The 27115-nt window shown below is 37.7% G+C and overlaps 1 protein-coding gene across 2 annotated transcripts; it reads right to left on the bottom strand.

Moving 5' to 3' along the window:
* Nucleotides 1-326: 326 nt before the first annotated feature.
* Nucleotides 327-25383, bottom strand: LOC104231043 (AP-2 complex subunit mu). Of its 2 annotated transcripts, none has more exons than XM_009783968.2 (13): nt 25082-25383; nt 12162-12339; nt 10444-10534; nt 7884-7978; nt 7576-7668; nt 7438-7486; nt 7229-7367; nt 5285-5401; nt 4134-4224; nt 3891-4033; nt 1872-1986; nt 759-803; nt 327-681 (listed from the first exon to the last, which is right to left on the bottom strand). In XM_009783968.2, exons 1-13 carry the CDS (start codon nt 25162-25164, stop codon nt 601-603), a joined length of 1320 nt encoding a protein of 439 aa, XP_009782270.1. In that variant the 5' UTR covers nt 25165-25383; the 3' UTR covers nt 327-600. The 2 variants fall into 2 exon arrangements, with proteins under 2 accessions (XP_009782270.1, XP_009782271.1); XM_009783969.2 differs by having other exon boundaries at nt 7576-7665; nt 25082-25335.
* Between the last annotated feature and the right edge of the window lie 1732 nt (nt 25384-27115).

The following is a 27115-nucleotide window of genomic DNA, read 5'->3' as shown; positions in this document are numbered from 1 at the left end:
AATATACTCCCATCAATCATCCCGTATCTCATTGACGCCAAAAACCATTGAATTTGAATTGTTTGAACGAAATTGTGGTGAATACCAGGTAACAAACACCAGATTCAAATCCATTCAAGCAATTCATCTTTTCCGTACAGAAGAAAAAGGTACTTTCTTTATAACTATGATGTTCAGTCCCGCTTGCACGCACTTGAATGTTGAGTAACTACTATCTTCCACCATCATAGGTACTAGACAACTCTGCCCGCCAAGTTTTAGGCACATCAAGAAATTACCTAGTATTTTTATATTTTTACTCATCTCCTATGGTTTTCATCGCTCCATTGATCAAAAGAGGAAAAGAAATATTTTCTTAAGGGAGCATATGTCAAATATACAAATAGAATGGAAACGAAACCTTTTCTTAGTCCTCGTAAAGTACTAACCTGTACAACAAAATAATAAATTTCAAACACCAAATATACTATAGACAAACCGTGTTTAAAAGCCCTCATAATAGATGCATAAGTTGCATTTCCAGCATAGCAAAACGGTGCCACTATGCCTTGGACTTCCATAATTCTGATCCGATAAACTAGATCAGCTTACCTATTTTATTCAGCACCTAATCTCGTAAGAGCCAGCTTTTGTGATATAGCGAACCCATTCAACTGTGTTGTAACCACTCTTTTCCCATACCTGCAGACAGTCACCAGGTGAAGCGGCATCTCAACCCAAAAAAAATCCCAAGTTAATTGCAAGTTTGGCAAGCATACCTTGAGGAAACGTACTCGCAATCCAGACGCTGTAAACATGGGAACCTGCAATGAATAAGGAATGAGTCATTCATCTGCAACCAATAGTTTAACCATGGCAGAAATATAGAAACCCAACAAATTTCAGAGGTTAAATAATCCTAATCAGTGCCACAACTGACTGTGAATCAGATCCTGCTATACAAACCTACATTTTCTTATTTATTTTTTTTGATAACTGAGAAATCCGTCTGGGGCCGATCCTTTGGACCAACCGCAGCCTTCGAAACTCGGTGGATAATGGGCCCGCCCCTCTACCCTTCTCCACTTAAATACCAGGCTTTGCTTTGCATGGTGTGGAGGCTTGAACCTGTGACCTAAGACACAAATCCACCACCCTTTGCCACTTGAGCTAGGCCCTGAGGGCTACATTTTCTTATTGTTATGCTGATTTTGGTCAGAAAAGACATGAGTGCCCATAAAGCTACCTCTTAATAATGAATCAAACTGCACTACCACTTCTATTCGTAATAATTTACTCACCCTCGATTGGAAGATGAAAAAAACGGAAAGAAAAAGTAAGGTACAACATTTATCTTTCTAGCAAAGAGCAACTAGAAGAAAATTAAATGTAGAACAATGTCAAATTTCTCTTTGTCCAACTTGGTTAATGAGACGAAAAGCTTCTACATTTTTCTTCCCTCCCACTATCTTTTCAATCCAAACAAAGAAATAAAATGAAATTAGCTCACCATTTCCTTCATTTATTTTCCCTTCCCTTCTTACCAAGTGAAGGTACTCTCCTCCAATCAGCCAGTAAGCTTGGCTAGTATAACATTTCCACAAGGCTAGATACCCAAAATCCTCCAACTTTTGTCACAAGAAAGTATCCAGTAGCAATTATAGTGACTATGATAATGTACAACATTTAATAGCAGTCTTATACTCTTAATTGTTCTATGAAAATGTTTTTAAAGCATTAGGCAAGGCCATTTGCATCTAATTCCAAAATTCTTATACTTTCAGGCCCCCTGCTCTCCAAAAACGACAACCATTGATGCGAGGAATACATCCCATCATCAACCAAGTGAATCCCCCCCCCCAACCCCCCACCATAAAGAAAACATCAGGCACCTGGAATTCCATCTGAATTGGTGGCCTAGTCCAGGACTTCTTCTCTGCTATTGTTGAAATCAATTCCACTTCAGCACTCAATGTTGACTCAGTTTGACCAGGAAATTTTCTGATCCTGCAACAAGAAACCCATATTGAAGATTCGATCCACTAGAAACTAAATTTATTGCAGATGAAGGTAGAAAGTATAGTTGGTATCCTTTTAAAGAATACATAAAACAGTCAACGCACAAGTAAATAGTGTTCACAATAATATCTTGGATCAGTGGCAAAATGGAAGAGAACATTTGCATGTACTCCATATCTCTGCCATTGTACGATCGAGAAACTGAAATTAGGTATACATTACAATACAAACGATAAAAGGGAGAAACTGAAAGGGAAAAGGAAAAAGAAAAACAAATTTGTCACACAAAATGAGCAATTAAGCTACTCGCTACTATATAAACGCAAGAACTGATCAACAATCCACCTTTTACTGGATTATGATACCTTGAAGAACTAGGGACAATATTCCGTTTAGAAGACACAAGGTAGAGAAAATCTGTTTTTTTACTTTCAAGCATAAATAAATTTGCTTAGATGAAGTGTATGCAATTCTACTTGTTGAAAGGAAAGAATCTTCGAGCGAGCAATCATGCACTTGCAGACATAAATAACACATAACTGCACGACATACTGCACGGCACACTCTAAGCTAAACATTTCCATCCACGGACAAAAGATTTCAATTGTCTCCAGTTTGAACAAAATGGATCACTCTGAAGCACGCATTCTTCTCTTTTATAACGCTGTCAGTTTAGTAACAAGAATACAACAACAACAACAACAACAACAACAACAACAACAACAACAACAACCCAGTATAATCCCACTTAGTGGGGTGTTGGGGAGGGTAGTGTATATGCAGACCTTACCCCTACCTTGGGTTAGAGAAGCTGTTTCCAAATAGACCCCCGGCATCCTTCCCTCCAAGAACTTCCCACCTTGCTCTTGGGGAGACTCGAACTCACAACCTCTTGGTTGGAAGTGGAGGTTGCTTACCATCAGGGCAACCCCTCTTGTAACAACAATATGGTGAAAAAATTTCAACAGATTTTTTGAGAAAAACATTTATAAAATTGGACAGAAAATATCTTTGTTCATTGACTAATGACAGCAAATGTCATAGTAAAAAAAAAATAGAGAAAAGAAAGGGCTCGCAAGTGAAGGGATGAAAGAGATTTTAAAAATTGCATTTTATACATCATCTTGATAATGGACCACATGATAGCTGAGTCCGAATCTCTGCCTTGGTCTATGAGAGATTTACTGATGGGATTACAAATCTGCTGGCTGTTGAGTACGATTCAGATAGTGAAATTGGCTGCGACTACGTAAGCACCAGCTCAATTAGTAAAAGTTAAGGCTAAGGCATCTATAGATCATCTATAGGAACCGAAGGAAGTGCTAAAATTTAGTCCACTCATTCAAGCATTTAAGCAAGCAGGTGTCCATCTATAACATCTGATGTATGGTAAAAGGAGTCGTCCCTCATTTATAATGCCGAGACGAGGGTCTATATGAAACAGCCTCTCTACCTGCACAAGGTAGGGGTAAGGTCTGCGTACACACTACCCTCCACAGACTCCACTTGTGAGATTACACTGGGTACGTTATTGTTGTATATGGTAGAAAGCAAGCAGATGTCTTATCCTGACATTGGATTATGGATATAAGGGCCATAAGGCACTTCAATATACCCTCCATTTATTCTACGTTTTAATTTTTTGTAACTGATAAAGAGGCAGGGTATCATCAAATCCCAATCAAGCAAGGCTGCATTTCAATCAAATACTTAATTACTAAATCAAATCCAAATAATATATAAGGATTTGCTAAGCCAATGAGTAGATATTAGAAGTTCAATTCACATGCAGCTGAGGTCCTAATGCATAAAGTGTATCATTGTCTTTAAGAATAATGTCCAATAGAGCTTTAGGATTATGCCAAACAAGATAAAATCACTAGCGTACTCACTTCCAGACCAAACTGTCAATGGATGGATTGTACTTTGCTCTCCCTGATGTCACCTGGAAGCTTGCTTTTGCAGTTTGCTTTGGCACCGGAATTTTAATGACAACTCCAAGAGCAAACATTTTCGCACCAAACACACTCTTAACCTGAAAAAACATAAATCCTATTAGCAAATTATAAATAATATCAACATGACACAATGTTTCAAATTGAATTCCATTCTATATTGAAACAAGAGCGACAAACCTTAACATTCACTTCCATTCGTGTACGACCTAATTCCTTGATTGTTGGCAATACACGGAAAGGAAGATTTACTCCTTCAGTAATCCGGTACCTGTGGAGAAAAAAAAAAGAATTTGTAAAATTACATATCCAGGCACTCGCATGGAAAGGTATGCCTGTATATGTGTATAAAATTAACTGCCATTTTTATTAAACCAAGTGGCCAATATTTGGGCTACAAAACTTCAACACATCCGAGCAATGAAACACACACACACATATATATATTTCACAAACATTAGGACTTGCTCCATTACATTACAGATGACACTAGAAAATTTAGATTTCCGAATTCGTTCAATAGTTTCAGGCGGAGTAACCTTAAGACTATTCAAGCTTTCAATATATAAACTATTAAATTTCCTTTAGAGTGTGGAACATACACATTATCACTTATAAGTGGAAACATATAAAAATTTCATCAATAAAAGGAGGTGAAACTAGATACTTTTGATTTATTGGGACATTCTGTTCAACAAAATAGGAAGCATCACAATTATCTTTATATAGAATAAGATGTACAAATTCCAATTTACGAAAATTTAGAAAACCGATTACAGGGGCAATTAAATATTATATGTACATATTAGTTTTGCTTTCCTATTAATTTGGTAATGGTTATGTTCAATTCTTTATGTAAAGTATTTCACGGACAAAAGAGCACAACGTAGTTTAGATTTAAAATTGTAAAAACTTGTGAATAATGGTGTACAAATGATCATCTTTGGTAGAATTAAAATAAAGATCGAGATGTCTGGAGAAGGGAAATAGAATGCGCAGATGGAACGAGGAAGCAGAAACTCGATATCTCGGAAGCATGATCAGAATACTCTGTGATTCCACCTGATTGTAGTAAACTTCCAACCCCGCTATTGCATAAAAATTCAAAGGACAAATACTCAAAAGTCGATAATTTCTAATGCTTACTCAAACTTGATATTAAGATGTTAAAGGTAAATCATCACTCACTGTGACATCAGCAAAATATCCAAGGATATTTAGCATTGTTCTACAAGGATAAATGAAGAGCCACAGACTCCGCCTTCCATCTTGAGAAGATAATAAAAACAGAGCCTAAAAACAACCATGTACAGAAATAAGTATGAACTTACTTCATCAGTTCAAATTCACCATCTGGTGGTACGAAGCTGACAGTCTTTTCTGAATTGAATCTTGTCAAATTTACACATTGGTGGAAAGTAACATCATCGAGCTCAATACTTTTTCCACTGCACAGAGAAGCAGAGTAATGCATCATGCTGGTAAGCAACACAAAATGGTACCATATAGCGGCTGAAACTAACATGAAGGCCAAACTGAGAAAGCTACATACTAACATGTTTGAAGAGACTAGAAAGTAAGCCTTGAACTCTGCAGAAAATGGAAGAACTGAAGTACTACGTTGTGCTCTTTTGTCCAACATTTAAGGGCATATTTTACTGTTTTAGTTACAGAGGTAACTGATATGGCACATCGAAGATAAACATTTTGAAAGTACGAAAACATGCTTGGAAGCACTAGAAACCGATGTTCTGTTACTTTCAGATTATGTCATCAGGTAAATCTTATTTATGGTCCCTGGCCAACTTCTTAGGCAATTACTATTACCATCTGTATGTTTTGTACCTTAGGCATGGTGAAATAAATATATTAAAACTTTACATTTCATTAATGGTATAAGAAGCATGTATGATTTTTCTTTAGATATTCCAGATCATCCCATAACATCCAGTATAGGCCACATAATGTATACATCACCTAAAGATCCGTCTTTTGGTCTCACAATTAACATTTATCATCAGACGCAATGTTAAACAGGGTCAGATAGGTGGCTGGACGACACTCCTCTAGTGGAGAAATTTCCAGATCTTTATGCAATCATTTCTATGGATGATTGCTATTCCATAGGGGGATGCAACATTCATTTAGGAAGGAACTTGTATGACTAGGAGTTTGATTGCTTAAATGACTTAATTCAAAAGCTGGAACCTGTTTCTCTTGATGATCAGGCGGTGATTCTTTGTTGTGGAAGGTTAAGTAAGATGGCAAATTTACTGTCAAGGCATGTCATAAAGCCCGTTGAAGAAAAATGGCTAGAATCCATGAACTTGTTGGCCATGGAAGATAATTTGGAAGTCACTCATGATGCATGGGAAAATAATCTGGAAGTCACTCATGAAGCTTGTTTAACCTAGGATAATCTACAGAAAAGGGGTCTCCCTATGTGCAATAGATGCTTTGTTTTAATGATGTAATCTGTGCAATAGATGCTTTCTAGATGAAGAGGCTAATGAATCAATGAATCATCTACTTCTCCACTGCAGTTTTACCAGGAAAATTTGGTCGGTGTTCCTGAGCATTTCTGGCGTCCAATGGGCTTCTTCAGGAAGTATAAAACTTACTTTATGCAGCTGGTATGCACAGCCATTTGCTTGGGGAAGCAAGCACTATCGGAATGCAGCTACTTGCATTTTCTGGAATACTTGGCTAGAAACGAAAAATAGATTTTGTAATAATAAGATCGATGACATTGCACATGTAAAATCTAGATGTTCCAAGAGTCTTTATTGGTGTAAGAAGAATGTTGTATCTAACATAGCCTCTTTGTTGGATCGGTTGAATTCCTCAATATATCGAAGGAAGACCTCTCTTCTGACGTACTCTTATATGTACTTCTTGGTAATTAATTAATAAAATCTTAACCTTTAGCCCAAAAAAAAACTAGCGTCAGTGGGAAAGTTTCATGAACCTTCCACATCCAGAAAATTCATTTTAATTCTCTTGAACAACCCATCCCTGTTTCCTTATTGAGCATAATATTGATGTTCCAATTAGATTCAATGAGAAAAAAATACGTCAATTTGTTATTTCCTTTTTGAGGAAATCTAGTTTCTGACGAATTAAAATCTTCAACTTTCTTCACAAAACCAATGGAAAGTGTACACAGTAACCTAATTTGAAAACTACTTAAGTGAACCCTACTGAAACAAGTAGCTCAAGAAGCAAATTCCGCAGACATAATTTCTGTGAGTGAGACACAAGTATTCAGAAGCTACCTCTTAGTTGGACGGGATTTAAGCTGTGACTCTTTCTCAAGGCCAATTTTATCATTTAGCCCCAACTTCAAATCAGGCATTCCAGAAAGGAAGCATTTCATGAGAACTTTCCCAGTTACATCACAACGGAGCACACTACCTATAATTGTCATGTTAGTGTAAAACTGAAAACAAAAAATCATCCAACAAGACACACAAGACCTTTATACCTTTTGAAGACATAAGCAGATTAACACTTTCCACGATATCCAGAAACACCTGTCAAACATATAAACCTAATTAATTTCAGAAATCGAGCAGACAAGAGAACAAAAGAAAATACTCAAGAAGCAAACAGAGAAAACAACCTCATTCTTCTTATAAACAAGACCCTCCCTGCGCCAACCAACAGCACCCGTGACTTGTAATGTTGCATTTGGAACTGGCTTATCTAAAGGCTGCTGTGTTTTGTGCATGAGAAGAAGAAATCAATAGAGCTATCTGTATAATAATAAAAATTTCTCTTTGCTGTATCATTCTCTCATGTACCCTTTTTTTTTTTGGGGGGGGGGGGGGGGTATCTCATCAATGTATTTTTTTTTTAGCAAAATCAAAGAGATAAAATACTCTAAACTGTTATACTGATGCTACGACAGCAAGTAGAAAGACAACTAACCTTAGATGAAAAGGGTGAGCGAACCCCTTCCTGAGTAATATAGAGCTTCAAGATTTCAGGTGAAAGATTTTGAGGGTAACCAAAGTCCATTATCTCTGTAATATATACAAATTAAGGAAAATCAATTTATAAACACATTAGATAGGTATATGAAAGTATCTGAACATTAAACTTTGTGGCTTATGACAAATGATTATCAGATTTATGCAGATATAAGTAATTAGCTTTCCATAGACGGTTGGCATTTGTTGTCAGACTCCAAATAAACAAAGAACAGATAAAAGAAGTCTTAAGATGTGCATGAGTGGAACAAATAAGAATGGTAAGGGCTCATTTCTTATACCAGATTAGCCTCTGGTTAGGCAAAGACAGAATTAATCCGCCCTTGGGTACCATTCGAAATTAGACCAAATTGGATAATTCTATCTGAATTTGTTTTCTTCTTATAAAGATCCAGATTTGTGCATTGTCATCTGAGTTGGGATTGCAATCTGCCTGCCAGATTTGAGGCAAAAGACTAAGGGTGTGTTTGGTATGAAGGAAAATGTTTTCCTAGAAAATGTTTTCCCGGAAAATGAGTGGTTTTATCACTTATTTTCCTTTGTTTGAATGGTGAGAGGAAAAAAATTTCCGGAAATATTTTCTAGTGTTTGATTAGAGAGTATAACCTATTTTTAGGATAATAATTTTTTATGCTACTCTCCTTAACCCATCTTTCCCAAAATCTCCATGTTTCCTGTACCCCCCCCCCCTTTCCCGAACTCTATTTTCTTCAAGAATTTAATTATTCTTTTTAAAATTCGCACAAACCCAAGGAACTAATGTGCTACTTTATTTTTTCACACAAGAACAACGTTAAAATTTGAGCTTGATAACTAAACGAAAGTACTTTATTTTGTTGAAAAAGAAAGTATCTTTCTACAACATGAAAGGAAATTACTCATTTTGTTGAAGGAAAGAAAATACTTTTTCTACATTATGAAAAGAAAATACTCAGTTTGCTACATCAGGAAAGAAAATACTTAGTTTGTTGAAATGAAAGACAACTTTTACTACAACACGAAAAGAAAGTACTCTTTTTGTTGAAATGAAAGAAAATACTTTTTCGACATCATGAAAAGAAGGCACTCATTTTGTTGGAAAAAAAATAGTCTTTCAATTTCAGGAAAAGAAAATACTTAGTTTGTTGAAATAAAAGAAATTCGCTTTGTTGGAAAAAAAAAATAGTCTTTCAATTTCAGGAAAAGAAAATACTTAGTTTGTTGAAATAAAAGAATTTCGCTTTGTTGGAAAAACTTAGTTTGTTGAAATGAAAGAAACTACTTTTTGTACATCATAAAAAGAAAGTACTCGTTTTGTTAAAATGAAAGAAACTACTTTTTCTACATCATGAAAAAAAAGTACTCATTTTGTTGAAATGAAAAAATTTACTTTTACTACATGAAAAGAATATACTCATTTTGTTGAAATAAAAAAAAGTACTCTATCTATAACATGAAAAGAAAGTGCTCTTAATAATAGTTCTATTTAGGGTGGGTGGTGGGCGAGGTTGGGGTGGGTGGGGTGTGGTCGGGGGAAGGGATAGGGGTTGGTTTGGTGGTGGGGTGGGTGAGGGTGGGTTGGTGGGCATGAGGAATAAGGTGGAGAAGGTTGAAAAAGAGTTTGGAAAAACATTGGAGGAAAATGAGTTGATAAGTAGAATATTTTCCAAAACATTTAATCCAACCAAACATGGGAAAATTAAAAAATATTTTCCGGAAAATGTTTTCCTTCGTACCAAACACACCCTAAATTGTCACTCCCCTATAAAAAGAGGAGTAACAACTGGGCTTAGGGGCATTGCTGTGAAGGTTCTAGTTCCATGCTGTCTTAGTAGGGAAAGGTTCTTCGTTTTTACATCTCTTCATCATCTTCTTCTTCCTCCTCCTCCTATCGACTACCAACAATATCAAGACCCTCTGCCCGGGCGTCCTCCAGCACATACCCTTTTTGACCTTCTTTGGGTAGATTTTCTTCTTCCCTTTTCTCTTCTTTTCTCCCAACGGTCAAGCACCCGATCAAACACATGCCCCCTAAACCACTGCTTTCTCTTCGGTATCTCTCCTTTGTAGCAGTATAAACATACAAACCCCATGTTCAAGCAAACAAATGGTAACCATTAAAACAATAGCTCCTTGCTAGAGTGTATGTAATCCACTTATCCTCACCTTTAATTTGTGTTAAAAACCACCAAGTAGCCAGCATTTACTTGAAGAGGAGGGCTAGGTATCCAAATTGGCCTCACCTTTAATTTGCTTTCCATGTATCCTCATAGCAGAACTCTATCCAGTAATAATACAGCCTTTCCTCTCAAACATAACGAAGTGGGTAAAGGGGGGGAACAATCCCACATGAGAAATCAACATCACTTGCAATTAGCTAACAGAAAATAAAAAATATGTATATCACAATTATTACAGAGGATTCTTTTCCTCATAAGTGATAAGTAATACGGAAAGGCTTTCCTTGATCAAACTTTTAGATAAAATATAAAAAATTAATTAATATCCAGATGGCTTACCATCCAAAAGCTCATAGATTAAAACAAAGTTATTACGAATGGCATCTTCATCAAAAGCACCACCGAAATAAGATTTGAATAGTGCAACAGCCTACATGAGAATCAAAGAGAAAGTTGTCAAAAGGAGTAAAGACAACTAGAATACACCGGAATTCAATTCCAGTACCTACAAACTATAGCACATTCATTATACCACTTATAAAAAAGAAAGAGTTGTAACAATGACAAGAACAACACATATTTAGGCTATTAAATCATTTAGGGGTCATTTGGTAGGATGCATTAGATAAAATAATGCATGCATTAGCTTTGTGTATTAATAATACCTTGTTTGGTAGACATTAGCTATGCAAGCATTAGTTATACATTCTATTTGGTATTATCATATGCATAACTAATGCATAGAAAACCATGGTATTAGCAATGCAATGGATTTTAATGCATGCATTAGCTTAGTTAAAGACAAAATTGTCCTTCAAAATTTATGCTTTATTAAAATATGCTTGTTATTATATTAATGCAAGTTTAAATAATCCAAATTGTGAAAAATAAAATTATTCCCTAGTAAATAAATAAATACTTTAGCATATTTTCTTTTTTATAAATAAATATTTAGTTCTATATTACAATATAGGTAAACAAATCAAATAATTTTTTTAAAACTTTTTCATATAAAAACATTTTCAACATATGTTTCTTTTAAAAAGTTAGAGTGGTGGACTGGTTTTGAGGGCATTTTTGTAAACAAACAATTCTTATAGAAATTGTGCAATGCTTTAATACATCAAACCAAACAATAGATAAGAAATATGTCAGCATAACTAATACCAGCATTACTAATACACCCTATTCAGCATTATTCTTATGCATCCTACCAAACGACCCCTTATAACATTATGCTCCCCTTCTCTATTTCATATGAAATTAGATGCATGATTCTCTTGAGAGTTGAAAATGTATGATATTTTTTATAATGGTGGTATTAGGGCCAGCTTGTGCTCACCATCATTCAAGAATACCGGTTACTTCTCACTATTGTAGGTACCAGGTAACTCTCCCGACCTACACTTGGCTTAAGCAGATAAGAAGATATCAACTAGTGTGTTTTGTTCCTGTTGGGATTTGAACCTAGTTTCTCATAATTTTCACACACTTCATTAACTGTATGGCCACTCTTTGGTTGAAAATGTATATATTTCAGGAAAGTTGGGACGATGGGCCTAATTCTATTTATATAAATAGAAAAATTTATAATGTGCAAATAGTTTAACAACAACATACCCGGTGTAGTCCCACAAGTGGAGTTTGGGGAGGGTAGTATGTACGCAGATCTTACCTCTACCTTGTAAAGGTAGAGAGATTTCCGGAAGACCCTCGGCCCAATAATGCAAATGGTTTCTTTTAATACAATTAGAGGCTATTATAAGCTCTTATTTACTGCTACAATAGAATGTGGAAAGAAAGGTAGTACAAGCCTACAGAAATAAAGCAAGTAGTCAAGGAAAAAATTACTCCAGATATTTATCCAACAAAATGCTGCTATCAAATATAAACATCCTGATGTTCACATAGCAAAAATGTACCCCTGCATTTACGCAAAATGATTTTGAAAGCTTATATGAAAAGAAGTAAAACATCAATTCCAGAGATCAAATCTTCAAAAACTATGCAAGTACCTAATATCTTACAAAGCATAATTATTTAGAGGGTGAGGTTACCTCAACAACAAACTTGAATGCACATGCGACATTTGCATTGCTGCTAACTACAATCACAATATATACATTGTTGATTCTCATATAGAAGAAAGAGCAGCCTCCAATCTGCCTGACAGGACATGTCCCAAGCTCTTTTGTCTGCATTATATGCATCCGGAAGGCATCTACCATATTACCCCTGCTTAAATCAAAGCTCACAGTTTAATGAGAACATCATGCTTATATTGCAGTTGACTTCTTTATTTTTGACAGGATCATGATGGACATGTTGAATATATAATTAAGTAAATAAAAGTGTCTTGCTAATAGTGTAAGCTTTTAGATGAGATGGTCACACACTTCAACATGGTATCAGAGCAGGCAAAGGTCCTGTGTTCGAGTCTCACCGTCACCCACAAAAAAAGAATTTTCAAGTGCTTGGCTCGTAATAAAGAATTAAGCCCACACGTGAGGGAGCATGTTGAAAGCATAATTAAGTAAATAAAAGTGTGTTCTCTCACAACGTAAGCTTTTAGATGAGATGATCACACATTTCACTATGGTATCAAAGCTGAAGAAAAGATACTATGGTAGAAGTAAAGACAAGATACTATGGTTATTGCACAAACATAATTATCAGTAATTAAAATGGTAACGAGAAAGATGGAGCAAGTAAAAGTTATTTATCAATGCGGAACTACTACTTTGAGGCGATGAGTTCAAATATAGTATGTGTGTGTGTATATAAATAAATATTTACTGTTAAATTTGACAAGTAGCCTCTTTTTTAGAAAGAAATTGGTAGATGCATTTTTCATGCATTTACATTGCATGATCACACTCTATGTAATGTTAGATTATTGAGGCAATTTCCCTTCTAACAATACTTTTCACGTGCCTTCTCATCTTTTAAAGCATTTGAATCTTCATTCTCTCTTGTATTTTTGAAGTGAAATAATGTTTGAGTTGATTATGTCCAAGAAGTAGGCAGAAAATTAAATTTTGCAGAGCCTCGTAAATTTCTGGTGTTCTTTTTATTATTTTCTCATTTACTATTTATTAGCTATCTTAAGATATGGCTTCCGCAACACCTTGTATGTTTCTCCTTGACACAATGCTCATAAAACTCCAAATTGTAAGTCTTTACTCTTTTTAGCAATCCTTGATCTGATAAAATTTTCTAGGATTTTCCTCCAACATATCCCTAGTGCATGTGCCATAGCCTGGTTGCTTCTGCCTTATTGTCATCACTGATGTCATTGTCGTTGTCCCAATAATTGTACTATCGTGATACTGGTACATGTTATTGTTTCTCCAAATTCCCTTCATTACCACTAGTGCACCGGAGCATATTCTCATCATCCCATTTTTTGCAACAGCTTTAAACCTATTTGACTCTTCAAGAAATGAGAATTTTCTTCAAATCCAGTACGAATCGAACATTTGTTAATGTTCTGATCAAGCCATCATGATCTTTTAATCGGATTGAACCAATACCATATTCGGTAAGAGAATTATTATTTGTGGTGTAAATAACTCCACGTTCTCCTTCTTGAAAATCAACGAACCAGTCCTATTTGGAACACATATGATAGCTACAAGTTGAGTCCATCAGCCATAATGGTTTGGTTGGCTATGTTCTAACTAGAGAGAAATCAGAATCGTCACAATCAGCTACATTTGAATCCATGACCATCTTCCCATTGTTAGGTTTGGCCTTGTTTTCAACTTTGGACAGTCTTTCTTCCGGTGCCCCTTTCCTTGGCAAAAGGCGCATTCATCTTTGCTGGATTTGGATCTTGACTTAGATCTTCCTTTCTTCGTTCTCATCTGGTTTTGAGAACGACCTCTCTCGGCCAATGCTTCTCCTTCTCCACATTTTTATTTTCTCTCTTTCTTTGTCCATAGTTGTACAAGGCAGAACAAACTTTTTTGAGAGATTTCATCATTCCCATAAAGTAGAATAGTTTCGAGGCACTCGTACTCATCGAACTTAACAACATGAAGGCCATATCTCCATCACTAAAACCCATGTTCTGCAAATTTGTCGCCAACTTGTTAAAGTTGGTAATATCATTCATTGTAGTACCAGAAACATATGTGAAGTGTAATAGTCTTCTTTCCATGTATTCCACAATTTACTTGCAGAAATTTTCTTCGTGTATGGATACTTCTGTTCTCTTGCAAGGTAAGATCGACTGGTACCACACACAACATGGTTGATAATCTTCCAATATTCTTCTCATATATTGGCTGGTTTGTTTTCTTCTATGGCAATATCTAGCCCTTGTTGGAAAAGGACATCAAGAACCTCAGCTTGTCACACACCAAAATGTCCTGCCCCGTCAAAAAATCCTACTGCAAATTTCGCATTTGATATAATTCTTGTCATGTGTGAAGATGTTAACGACGTATTACTGACACCCGATATGGACTATTCATTTTTCTTGTCTCCAGAAATTTATGAGGTTCGACAAAATTTAATTTTCCGCCTAGTCCTCGGGACACAATCAACTCAAACTTTATTTCACTCCAAAAATACAAGTGAAATACAACAAGAGAGAAAGAAGACTCAAATGCCTTAGAAGATGATAAGGCAAGTGAGAGGTATTTTCTCAAATGAACAAAACTCTTGCTATTTATAGAAGGGAAATGACCTCAATAATGTCATGCATGACATCACATAGAGTGTGATCATGCAATGTAATGCATGAAAAATGCGTCTACCAATTTCTTTCTAAAAAAAAGGCTTCCAAATGTTCACTCTAGTTCATATGGAATCTTGTCAAATTTAACACAAGGGTTAAATTTGAAACAACTAGCCATATTACTAAAGGTATTTGGATTATGTTCGCTATGATGTTTGGGAACACTATTTTATAACCTTTATTGACGACTTTTCCCAGAGAGTGTGGATGTATAGAGTGAAACTAAAGATGAGGTATTAGAAATTTTTCTCAAATGGAAGGCAATGATAGAGACTCAAAGTCTCAAATAGGTAGAAAGATCAGGTATCTTTGCCCAGACATGGTGGAGAACACAAAAATGATCTTTTCAATAAGATTTGTGAAGATGATGGTTTTGTCGAGAACTTCACCGTCAGAAATACACCACAACAGAATGGAGTGGCAGAACACATGAACCGGACCTTACTAGAGAAGGTTCGGTGTATGTCGTCCAATGTTGGCTTGGGCAAAGAATTCTAAGCTTAAGCAATAACATATACATGCCACCTCATTAATCGTCTACCATCTGCAGCTATTGGTGGCAAGACACCATTTAAAAAACGGTATGGAAAACCAGCTTAAGATTATAGTTTTTTGTATGTAATTGATTTAATTGCATATTATCATGTGAAAGAGTCAAAATTGGATCTGAGAGCAAAGAAAGCTATATTTATAGGGATTACTTCTAGAGTCAAAGGATACCACTTATGGTGTCTAAAGACAAGAAAAATTATATTAAGTAGAGATGTTACTTTTGATGGATCTGCCATAACAAATAAGGTAACAGTTGAAGATGTCAAACAAACTGATGGTGCTTCAAAGCAGATGGAGTTCGAGGGAAATCTAATTTTCCCAACATATGGAGAAAACGAGGAAACAACAGAAGATTTTCCAATGGAAGAATAGCTAGTTGAGCAGGAGATTCCAACTCAGGAACCTCAACAACAACTTGAATCAATAGCAACCAACAAGCCAAAAAGAACAATAAGAAAACCTGCTCGACTCATGGATATGGTGGCTTGTGTAGCCTCAATTGTAGCTGATGGTATTCCTACCACTTAAAAAGATGCAGTCCAAAGTTCAGAAGAAGTTAAGTGGAGGATTGGCATAAATTAAGAAATGTGGTCCCTTCATCAGAATCACACATGAAAATTGGCAATCTCCCGAAGGACAAGAAAGCAATTGGGTGCAAATGCGTATTTGCAAAGAGAAAGATTTCCTAACCAAGAAGATGTTTGTTACAAAGCAAGATTGGTGACCAAAATATACGCTCAAAAGGAGAGAATAGATTATAATGAGGTATTTTCTCCGGTCGTGAAATACTTCTCCATTAGAGTTTTGTTGGCTTTGGTAGCACAGTTGAATTTGGAACTAGTTCAGTTGGATGTAAAAACTGCATTTTTACATAGAGACACGGAAGAGGAAATCTATATGACTCAGCTAGAAGAATTCGAATTTACTGGTAAGGAAAATATGGTGTGCAAACTTGAAAAATCGTTGTACGATTTGAAACAATCTTCTAGATAATGGTACAAATGATTTGACAAGTTTATGTTGCGGCAGAGGCACAAAAGAAGAAAATATGATCATTGTGTATATCTGCGCAAGCTTGAAGACGGATCATTCATATATCTTCTCCTATACGTTGATGTCATGTTGATAGCTTCCAAAAGTCACGAGGAAATTGAGAAGTTGAAGATTCAACTAAGAGTGGAGTTTGAGATGATGGATTTGGGTGAGGCAAAAAAAATTCTTGGCATGGACATAAAAAGAGATAGACATTCAAAGTAACTCTGTTTATCTCGAAAGAATATTTGAAGAGGGTAATAGATCATTTTGGCATGAATGAGAACATAAAGTCGTTTAGAACTCCACTAGCTCCTCACTTTAAGCTTAGTGCCGCTATGTCACCGGAGAATAAAGTTGAACGAGAGTATATGTCAAGAGTATCATATGTGAATGTTGTTGGTAGTTTGATGTATGCAATGGTTTGCACAAGATCTGATATTTCACATGTTGTCAGAGTTGTAAGTAGGTATATACGTAATCCAGGAGAGGAGCATTGGCAAGCTCTGAAATGGATTCTACGCTATATTCGTAATACTTAATATTGTAGATGTTGGATTTTTAGTAGGAAGATAGTCAGTATCTTGTTGGATATTGTGATTCAAATTATGCGGGTGATGTGGACAAACATGGATCAACTATTGGTTATGTTTTACATTTGCAAATACACTAGTTAGTTGGAAATCTATTTTGTAGTCAACCGTTGCTTTGTCTACCACTGAAGCAAAGTACATGGCAACTACAGAGGCTGTGAAGGAGGCAATTTGACTTCAAGGGTTGCTTAGAGAGCTTGGTATTGGACAAGAAAGTATTAAAATAATATTTTGTAATAGTCAAAGAGTTATCTAATTAGCAAAGAACCAAGTTTATCATGCAAGGACGAAGCACAATGATGTTCAGTATCACTTTGTACGAGACATTATAAAAGAAGGTGGAGTCATGGTGCATAAAATTTGGACTACAAACAATCCTACCGATATGCTAATGAAAGTAGTACTATGATCAAATTTCAACATTGTTTGAACTTGATCAACATTGTTAAACTTTGAAGATTGAAGTTGAAGAAACAATGAAAATTTGTCATGTAGGGAAAAATGAAAATGTGAAATCTTGATTTGTCAAATTTGACAAGATTCCATGTGAACTAGTGTGAACATTCAGAAGTTTTTTTTTTAGAAAGAAATTGGTAGATGCATTTTTCATGCATTTAGATTACATAATCACACTCTATGTGATGTCATGTATGACATTATTGAGGCAATTTCCATTCTATAAATAGCAAGGGTTTAGTTTACTTGAGAAAATACCTCTCACTTGCCTTCTCTTCTTCTAAGGCATTGGAGTCTTCTTTCTCTCTTGTATTTTTGGAGTGAAATAAAGTTTGAGTTGATTGTGTCTGAGGATACAGCAGAAAATTAAATTTTGCCGAACCTCGTAAATTTCTGATATTCTTTTTATTATTGTCTCATTTACTATTTATAGCTAACTTTAGATATACTCATCCCAAACTAGATAGTTTCAAGTATCTTGGGTCTATAATCCAAGGCAACGGGGAGATTGACGACAATGTTACTCATTGCATTGGAGCGGGAAAGATGAAATGGAGGCTAGCTTTGGGGACTTCAGTGTTATCAAAGGCGGAAAGCTCAAAAAAACTCTAAGATCTGTTGGTGCTTTAAGCGTAAGGCGAAAATAAAGCATGGGCATTAATGAAGAAGGGCGCAAATGGAGAAAACCAACAAATCTGTATGTGTAGTCCAAGACTAATATCTATAAGCATGAATACCAAATATATGGACATGTTTTTTTTTGATAAGGTAAATTGTATTAATCCAATAGAAAGGGAAAATTCCCTTTTAACAGAGTTATACAGAAAAGTAGAGAATTTACGTCAGAACATGATTCTCTACAAAAGACGCCCAAAGATCCACACAAGTGGGGGCTATATGAGTACACCAATAAGCAAGGAAAGATAAAAGACTATTATTAATATTTGAAAAAGGTGATTCTATTCCTTCAAAAACTCTCCTATTTCGCTCCCTCCAAACTATCCACATGAGAGCTAGCGGTGCGAACTTCCACGCCTTTTGTTTTCTTCGCCTGCGTAGACCTGCCCAGCTCTGTAGCATTTCCTTAACAGTGCTTGGCATCACCCATTGGACACCAAAAAGATGTAATATAACCCTCCACAAGGCCGAGGAGACACGGCAGTGCAACAAAAGATGATCCACTTCTTCCCCTGCGTTTTTGCACATGTAGCACCAACTCACAAGTGTAATTCCTCGCTTGCGGAGATTTTCTGCTGTCAAGATCACACCCGTCGTTGCTAACCATGCAAAAAAACATACCTTTGTGGGCTCTTTAGGGATCCATATCGATGAGTAAGGAAAAGTGGCCTCCCTCCTCACCAGCAAACTCTGGTAGAAAGACTTGACGGTGAACAAACCATCGGCACGCAACCCCCATCTCCAAGAATCACTAGATTGGTGGTACGTGCCTTGCCAGTATAGTAGTGCCAACAGGTCTTGGAGTTCCTCGATCTCCCAATCTTGCATGTTCCTTCTAAAAGATAGGTCCCACACTACCACCCCTTCATGCTCCTTGCAAATCTGTTGAACTGTCATTTCCTTCTGGTTTGAGACACTGAAGACGTTAGGGAAAGAGGCCCTCAGAGTATTCTCTCCGCACCACCTTTGATTCCAAAAGCTTATTCTCCTTCCATCGCCCGTCCTGCAAGTTATGTTTGCATTGAATGCTTCCCAATTCTTCATAATGCTCCTCCACATGCCGCATCAGAAAGGCGCTGTGATTGCCTTGGTCCTCCAACCCCCTACTGTGGAATCGTACTTTTCTACTACTACCTCTCTCCATAGAGCGTTTTCTTCTACCCCGAATCTCCACATCCACTTTCCTAGCAATGCTCTGTTAAATATCCTGAGGTCTTTTACTCCAAGTCCACCCCACTTCTTTGGGGTGGTTACTGTCTCCCAATTCACTAGATGAAACTTTCTAGTGCCATCTGCCGCGTCCCAGAGAAAGTTCCTTTGTAGTCGCTCCAGTTTTTCTATGATGTTTGCAGGGGCTTGCAACAACGACAAGTAGTAGGTGGGGATACTCGATAAAGTGCTCTTAATGAGCACTTCCTTACCTCCTTTTGACAAGTACCTTTTCCGCCAGCCTGCTAATCTTTTCTCCACTCTTTCGATTACTAGAGTCCAAACTGCAGTATCTTTGTACGAGGATCCTAAGGGAAGTCCCAGGTAAGTAGTGGGAAGGGAGCCCACCTTGCAACCGAGAACATAGGACAGAGCATCGATATTAGCAACCTCACCCACCAGGAAAATCTCGCACTTGCCGAGGTTGATTTTGAGTCCGATACAATCTGGAACCACTGTAGTATCTGCTTCAAGTTTGTCAATTGATCCATATTGGCATCACAGAAAACCAGAGTGTCATCGGCAAAAAGCAAATGAGATACTCTTCGGTCGCTGATAGCTCCAATTGGAGCTGAGAATCCTATCAAAAAACCACCTGCCGTTGCACGATCCATCATTCTGCTCAGAGCATCCATCACTAGAATGAATAGCATTGGGGATAGGGGATCGCCTTGTCTGAGTCCCCTGGAGCTGCCAAAGAAACCGTACGGGCTACCATTTACCAGGACTGAGAATCTGACTGAGGAAATGCAGAACTTGATTCATCCCCTCCATCTTGCCCCAAAACTCATCCGCATCATGATGAAATCCAAAAAATCCCAATTGACATGGTCAAATGCCTTCTCAAGATCCAGCTTGCATAGTACTCTAGGTTCTCTATTTTTCCTTCTGGAGTCCACAACTTCATTCGCCACCAAAGCGGCATCCAGGATCTGCCTACCTTCCACAAACGCGTTCTGGGATGACAAGACAGTCACATCAAGGACCTTCTTTAGTCTGTTGGATAGCACTTTAGATATAATCTTGTAAATGTTCCCTACAAGACTAATAGGCTTGTAATCTCTGATAGAGGATGAGCCTTCTTTTTTAGGCACAATGGTAATAAAAGAAGCATTGATACTTCGCTCGAAAACACCATTCTCGTGGAAGTATTCAATAGTTTCCAACAACTCCCCCTTAATGGTATCCCAACATATCTAGAAGAAAGCCATCGAGAAACCATCAGGCCCGGGTGCCTTATCACCAGCACAACTTGATACAGCATTGTGAACCTCCTCCTCATCGAAACCCATCTCTAGCCATTCACTGTCTCCCTCCCCTATGTGACTGAAATCTAGCCCGCCCAGGGTAGGCCTCCAGCTTTCTTCTTCTTTGTACAAATTCTCATGAAACCCCACTATCGCCTCTTTTACCTCCTGATCTCCCTCAACCCTCACCCCATCCACATCTAAAGAAGTAATGTAGTTTCTCCTTCGATTTGAGACCGCAACCCTATGGAAAAACTTAGTGTTTGAATCCCCCTCCTTTAACCAGAGTACCCTCGATTTTTGCTGCCAACTAGTCTCCTGAGCTATTGCTAAATCGACTATTAACCTCTTGACCTCCCCCAATCTCACTTTCTCGGCATCTTCTAACACCCTCGCCCCTTCCCCTCTCTCTAATTCCCCCTATTCATGCATGAGCTCCCTCATTCTAACCTCTACCCTCCCAAAGACCTCCTTATTCCACCTAATGATGTCTTCTTTGAGCAGCTTTAGTTTCTTACAAAGACGGAATGAAGGTGTTCCTATTACGATGTAGCTTGTCCACCACTCTCTCACTTTGTCGCAAAAACCTGGCACTTTCAACCACAAGTTTTCGAACCGGAAAAGAGCACGCACCCCTCTCCCTCTGCAACCATCTAGCATAATTGGCATATGATCCGAAGTCAGCCTTGGTAAAGGAAACTGAAGTGCATGTGGAACCAGCTCGTCCCAGGATGTCGAAATCATAAATCTATCAAGTCTAGACCTTGAATTTGACTCCTCCGCCCTGGCCCAAGTGAATCTTTCCCCTAACATAGGAAGATCAATGAGAAAGTGATCATTAATAAAGTCAGAAAACTCCTCCATGACCCTCGAGATCAGATTACATCCTAATCTCTCCTCCGGAAATCTAATAGTGTTGAAATCTCCCCCTAGGACCCATGGAATGTCCCAATCCCCCATGACATTCGCCAATTCCTCCCAGAAAGGCGCCTTGGTCCCTTCTCCCACCGGACCGTACGCTCCCCCAAACCCCCACTCCACTCCACTCGCCCCATCTTTAACTAGGGTTGCTAGAGAAAAAAACCCTTCTTAACCTCCTTTACCTCAAAACTTCTATCATCCCACATAAGAATAATGCCCTCTGCACTTCCCACTGCTGGAACTCAATCATATTTTACCCAACTACCTCCCCAGACACTCCTCACAATCGCATCTGACAAAACTTATATTTTCATCTCCTGGAAACAAACTAGATTGGCACCCCACTCTCTAACTCCCACTTTGAGGATGGCCCTTTTGTTTGGGTCATTCATGCCCCTCACATTCCATGAAAGGATCTTAACTTCCATAAGCAACGATGTCCCCCTTTCCCTCGGCCCCCCTCGCCGAACTCCCTTCCTCCATGTCGCTCACCCGGCCCCTTCTCTGGTACACCACTACATCCCCTAAATTTTGTTGCCTTACCCCTTGACCCGACTCCCGCCCTTTACCAAGAAAGAAAGACTGTAGTGATTGTGCCCTTTACCATGGACATATAAATTGAAGAAAATTTACGCTAAAGTGAAATATCAATCGTTTAGGGTCGCCTCTTCGTGATTGTGCTCATTGGTAAGGAAAAATATACCTTAGAGCCTTGATGATAACACCGAAGTGCCCGCTAAGCGAGGTGAAGCGCTCAACATATTTTGAGTCTCGCTTCAGGGCTTAAGTGCACTTTATGCGCTCCTTTGATAACACTAGGGGGTTTGTGTGATAAGAATGTGTCACATAGACTTAAGGGCAAGTTCTATAGAGTGGTGGTTAGACCAACTATATTGTATGGAGCTCATTGTTGGCCCATCAAGAAGTCCCATTTCCAGAAGATGAAAATAGCTTAAAATGTTTAGATGGATCCATTTCATCCACCCCACCCCAATACGCGTCGATCTCCCCATCACATTGGATAATTGACCTTAAGTACTTAAAACTTTCTCTCTTGAGGATGACCTGTGACTCAAGCCTGACTTCCGCATCCGCCTCCCCCGTCACGTCGCTGAACTTACATTCCACATATTCCGTCTTAGTCCTACTCAACTTGAAACCTTTAGACTCCAGGGGCCTGCTTCCATACCTCCAGTCTCCCATTAACGCCACATCGCGTCTCATCAATCAGAATTATATTATCAGCGAACAACATACACCATGGCACCTCTCCTTGGATATGGTGTGTTAGTGCATCCAGCGCCAGGGCAAATAAGAACGGGCTGAGCGCAGATCCTTGGTGTAACCACATAACAACCGGAAAAGGCTCTGAGTCACCTCCCACAGTCCTAACCCGAGATGAGAGCCTTTTCCGGTGGTTATGTGGTTACACCAAGGATCTGCGCTCAACCCGTTCTTATTTGCCTTGGCGCTGGATGCACTGACACACCATATCCATGGTGTATGTTGTTCGCTGATGATATAGTTCTGATTAAAAGGAGACGCGATGCGGCATTAATGGGAGACTGGAGGTATGGAGGCAGGCCCCTGGAGTCTAAAGGTTTCAAGTTGAGTAGGACTAAGACGGAATATGTGGAATGTAAGTTCAGCGACGTGACGGGGGAGGCGGATGCGGAAGTCAGGCTTGAGTCACAGGTCATCCTCAAGAGAGAAAGTCTTAAGTACTTAGGGTCAATTATCCAGAGTGATGGGGAGATCGACGGGGATGTTACGCACCGTATTGGGGTGGGGTGGATGAAATGGAGGTTAGCATCTAGAGTTCTGTCTGACAAGAATGTGCCACCGAAACTCATAGGTAAGTTCTATAGAGCGGTGGTTAGACCGACCATGTTGTATGGGGTTGAGTGTTGGCCAGTCAAGAATTCACATATCTAGAAAATGAAAGGAGCAGAAATGAGTATGTTGAGATAGATGTGTGGGCACACTAGGCTGGATAAGATTAGGAATAAAGATATTCGGGAGAGGGTGGGCGTAGCTCCGGTGGGCGTAGCTCCGGTGGACGACAAGATGCGGGAAGCGCGGCTTAGATGGTTCGGACACGTGCAGAGGAGAAGCATAGATGCCCCGGTTAGGAGGTGTGAGCGGTTGGCTTTGGCTGGTACGAGAAAAGACAGAGGGCGGCCTAAGAAGTATTGGGCCGAGGTGATCAGACAGGACATGGCGTGGCTCCAGATTTCCGAGGACATGGCTCTTGATAGGAAGGTGTGGAGGTCGAGCATTAAGGTTGTAGGTTAAGGGTAGTCGAGCGGTTTTCCCCTTTGTCACGGTTTCCCTCTTTATACCGACGAGTATGATAGTGTTTTGTCTAGCCCTGCTAGCGATTTATGTTGTGTTTCACACTTTTGCATAATATTTGTGTTACTGTTTTTCCATTTATTTGTTGTCTCTCACATTGCTGATATTATTTTTCGGGTTTTATTGTCACAGATCTATTGTCTCTGAGCCGAGGGTCTCCCGGAAACAGCCTCTCTATCCCCTCCGGGGTAGGGGTAAGGTCTGCGTACATTCTACCCTCCCCAGACCCCACTGGTGGGATTTTACTGGGTTGTCGTTCTTGTTGTTGTATGTTGAAATGGATGTTCGGACAAACCATAAAAGACAAGATTTGGAATAAAGTTATTAGGGATAAGGTGGGAGTGACCTCTGTGAAGGTGTGGAGGTCGGGATTAAGGTGGTAGTTTGATAGGTAGTTGTGAGTTTCTCTTAGGCTTACCAGTAGTACTAGTACTATTCTTGTATTCTCTTATTCCTGATTCTTTATTACTTGCTATGTCATTCGCTTCCGCTACTCTATTACAATGCTGCTGCTATTGCTTGTTGCTTTTGTTTTTACTGTTCCTTGAGTCGAGGGTCTATCGGAAATAGCCTCTCTACCTTTATAGGGTAGGGGTAAGGTCTGCGTGCACACTACCCTTCCCAGACCTCACTTATGGGATTAAAGTGGGTTTCTTCTTGTTGTTATTGTTGTTGTTGTTACCTTTAGTTATAGTAGTTGTGATTTAGTCACTCCCTATATATTAGGCTTCCGCAATATATATACATACACATCGCTATATCTAGAACCAATGTAACTTTAAATTTCTCATTAACCTCTAATGAGATGATTCAGTCACATAAATGTCTATGACTTGCTTTGGACTATAACTTTCAAGTCTTTTTTCCTTCTAAAACTTTGTGCCAGTCAAATACTATCACATAAATTAGTACAACTGGAGTACCATTTTAGAAAGTTCCAAACACATGCACATGTAAATAGATATTCACACAAAATCTCAATACATTGCTACAAAGTAGTGGTGGTGTAATGGTATTTTATTTTTTTTACTAAGATCCAACATCGATCTCTAAGTTCAGACATCAATTTTTTACAATACAACACAGAAATCAGTAACTGCTTCTCCAAGTTCAGAAAATCAGTAAATGATATCAGAATTATATATAGAATTATCCAATACACTGATTCGTGGGAAACTGGGGGGACATACCCGACATCGTCACGGTAGAGGCGGTTGATAAGGACATCGCCGCGGAGATTAAGGAAGTATACAGCTGAAGCTGCCACAGGCATGGCTGCTACACCAAAAGGGATCTAGAAGCTTCGACCAACTCAGATCTAATTCTTCTGAATAAAAATGTAGGAAGAACAATTAGATATTACTATTGAAATGCTTAGGTAGGAGAGAAATGTCGCCAGTTGGACCAGCTTAAATCGCCGCCTTCGGTATTTTCTAATTTCAACGAAATGAAGACGACGGCACGTGCTTTTCGTCTGACCTGGTTTAAAATTAATTTATTAGGAGAGGTAAAAGGTCAAATTTATCAAATCACTATTCGAAATTGAGCAATTCATTTTAGGTGGAGCTCCGGAAATGACAAGGGCAAACATAAACATTTTGCTAATGTAATCGTATAAAAAGAACCAAAGTATAGTGAGTTGTAAATTTGAGCAATTTCAAATAGTATAAGAATAACTTTTGACCTTTTTCCTTTAAGAAATTCCACTACTTGATATTAGTTCTGTTTAATTTTATATACTTTACTGTATATCTTATAATAGAAAAAGAAATTCCCAACTAGTAGTATTTTTAACAACTTTTTAGAATTTTCACCATAAAGCTTACAATTTATTAACATCCTTAATTAAAAGAATTTTTAATTAGACTATTCTTCACCGCTTTTTACACGTTCCCATTAATGAATTTGTAAGTGTAGTTTTATTCTTAAAAAAATAAATTAGTAGCTATTGTTACATTTTTCTTTGTGAGTCAAAAGCACTAATATTTTGAACGGTAATAGTATTTAGTTTCTTCTAAACATACACTAGTACGTTATTTTATACTTTAGTGCAATGGTGTTATTGATTAGGGGTGTTCATGATTCGGTTTGGATCAATTTTCCTCTAAAAAAATCAAACCAATTAAGTCGAATTTTCAAATAGTAAAATTAAACCAAACTAGTTAACTCGTTTTTTATAGGTTCGGTTTATGTCGTTTTAGTTAATTTTTCGGTTATTTCGATTTTTTTTGTCGGGTTTTCCCCCCTTAAATATGAGACATTTGCCATGCACATATTCTGCCGACTATATTCCAACGCAACACTATCAAACCAAGTTTTAAAAAAAAAATAGCATTTATCAAGATATATTGATAATATATAATTGAATTAAATAGTGATGAGTAATTTGAACCTCAATCAAAGACAAGTTATTTTTAACAAAAAATAAATTATCGGACTTAGCAAAATAAAACTACCATCAAACTAAAATGTAAAGGCAAAATTTGATTATTATAATAGCAAAGAACTAAACTACCAACTAAGAGTGCAAACGATTAAATATCTACCATAAAAATTTTAAAATATATATATATATATATATGTGTGTGTGTGTGTGTGTGTGATGATAACATTTAGTCAATTTTTAAAATTCACTACTAAAATTAAATCAAACAAAATATTATCAAATTTTTTGTATTGGTTTTATTTGGTTTTAGGTTTTGTTCGTGTTTATCCGTAAAATGGTACAGTTGAATTTATACGTGATTTATAGATAAGTGAATTAATTGATCTTGAGATAATAGATGAATTAGATAAAAATATGATATTTAGCCTTGAGATTGAGATAAAATATCATAAATGGTAATTTCGAAAGCAGGGTTTCCGGGCACAATAGAGATGATATTATTAAACAAGAAGGTAAGATTATATTGAGCTTTGAATAGAAAGTAGCGCATGTGACATGACCCTAACCCTGAACCCGGTCGTGATGGCGCCTCTCATGAAGACAAAGCTAGCCAATTATACCCAATTCACTTTTCAAAACAGTTATTCAACATAAAGATAGTTTAAACATGATTAAAAATACTAAACTGCTGAAAATATCCATAACAATGCGGAAGTACACCCGACATAGCCCTAATCGGGGTGTCACAAGTCACGAGCATCTACTAGGGTATAAATACAACTAAAAGTCTGAAGTATACAAATACAGACTAATGAAATGGAGAGAGAGAGAGAGAGAG

Source organism: Nicotiana sylvestris, chromosome 6, assembly GCF_000393655.2.
Source record: "Nicotiana sylvestris chromosome 6, ASM39365v2, whole genome shotgun sequence".
Taxonomy (NCBI): Eukaryota; Viridiplantae; Streptophyta; class Magnoliopsida; order Solanales; family Solanaceae; genus Nicotiana; species Nicotiana sylvestris.
This window is presented reverse-complemented; position numbering and strand designations above follow the sequence as displayed.

Coding starts and splice junctions, on each gene's coding strand:
- LOC104231043 (XM_009783968.2), bottom strand. CDS start 25,164: ATGCCTGTGGCAGCTTCAGCTGTATACTTCCTTAATCTCCGCGGCGAT. Junction 10,535..12,161: donor CATTCAAGTTTGTTGTTGAG/GTAACCTCACCC, acceptor ATTCTCATGTAG/GCTGTTGCACTATTCAAATC. Junction 682..758: donor TGCGAGTACGTTTCCTCAAG/GTATGCTTGCCA, acceptor GACTGTCTGCAG/GTATGGGAAAAGAGTGGTTA.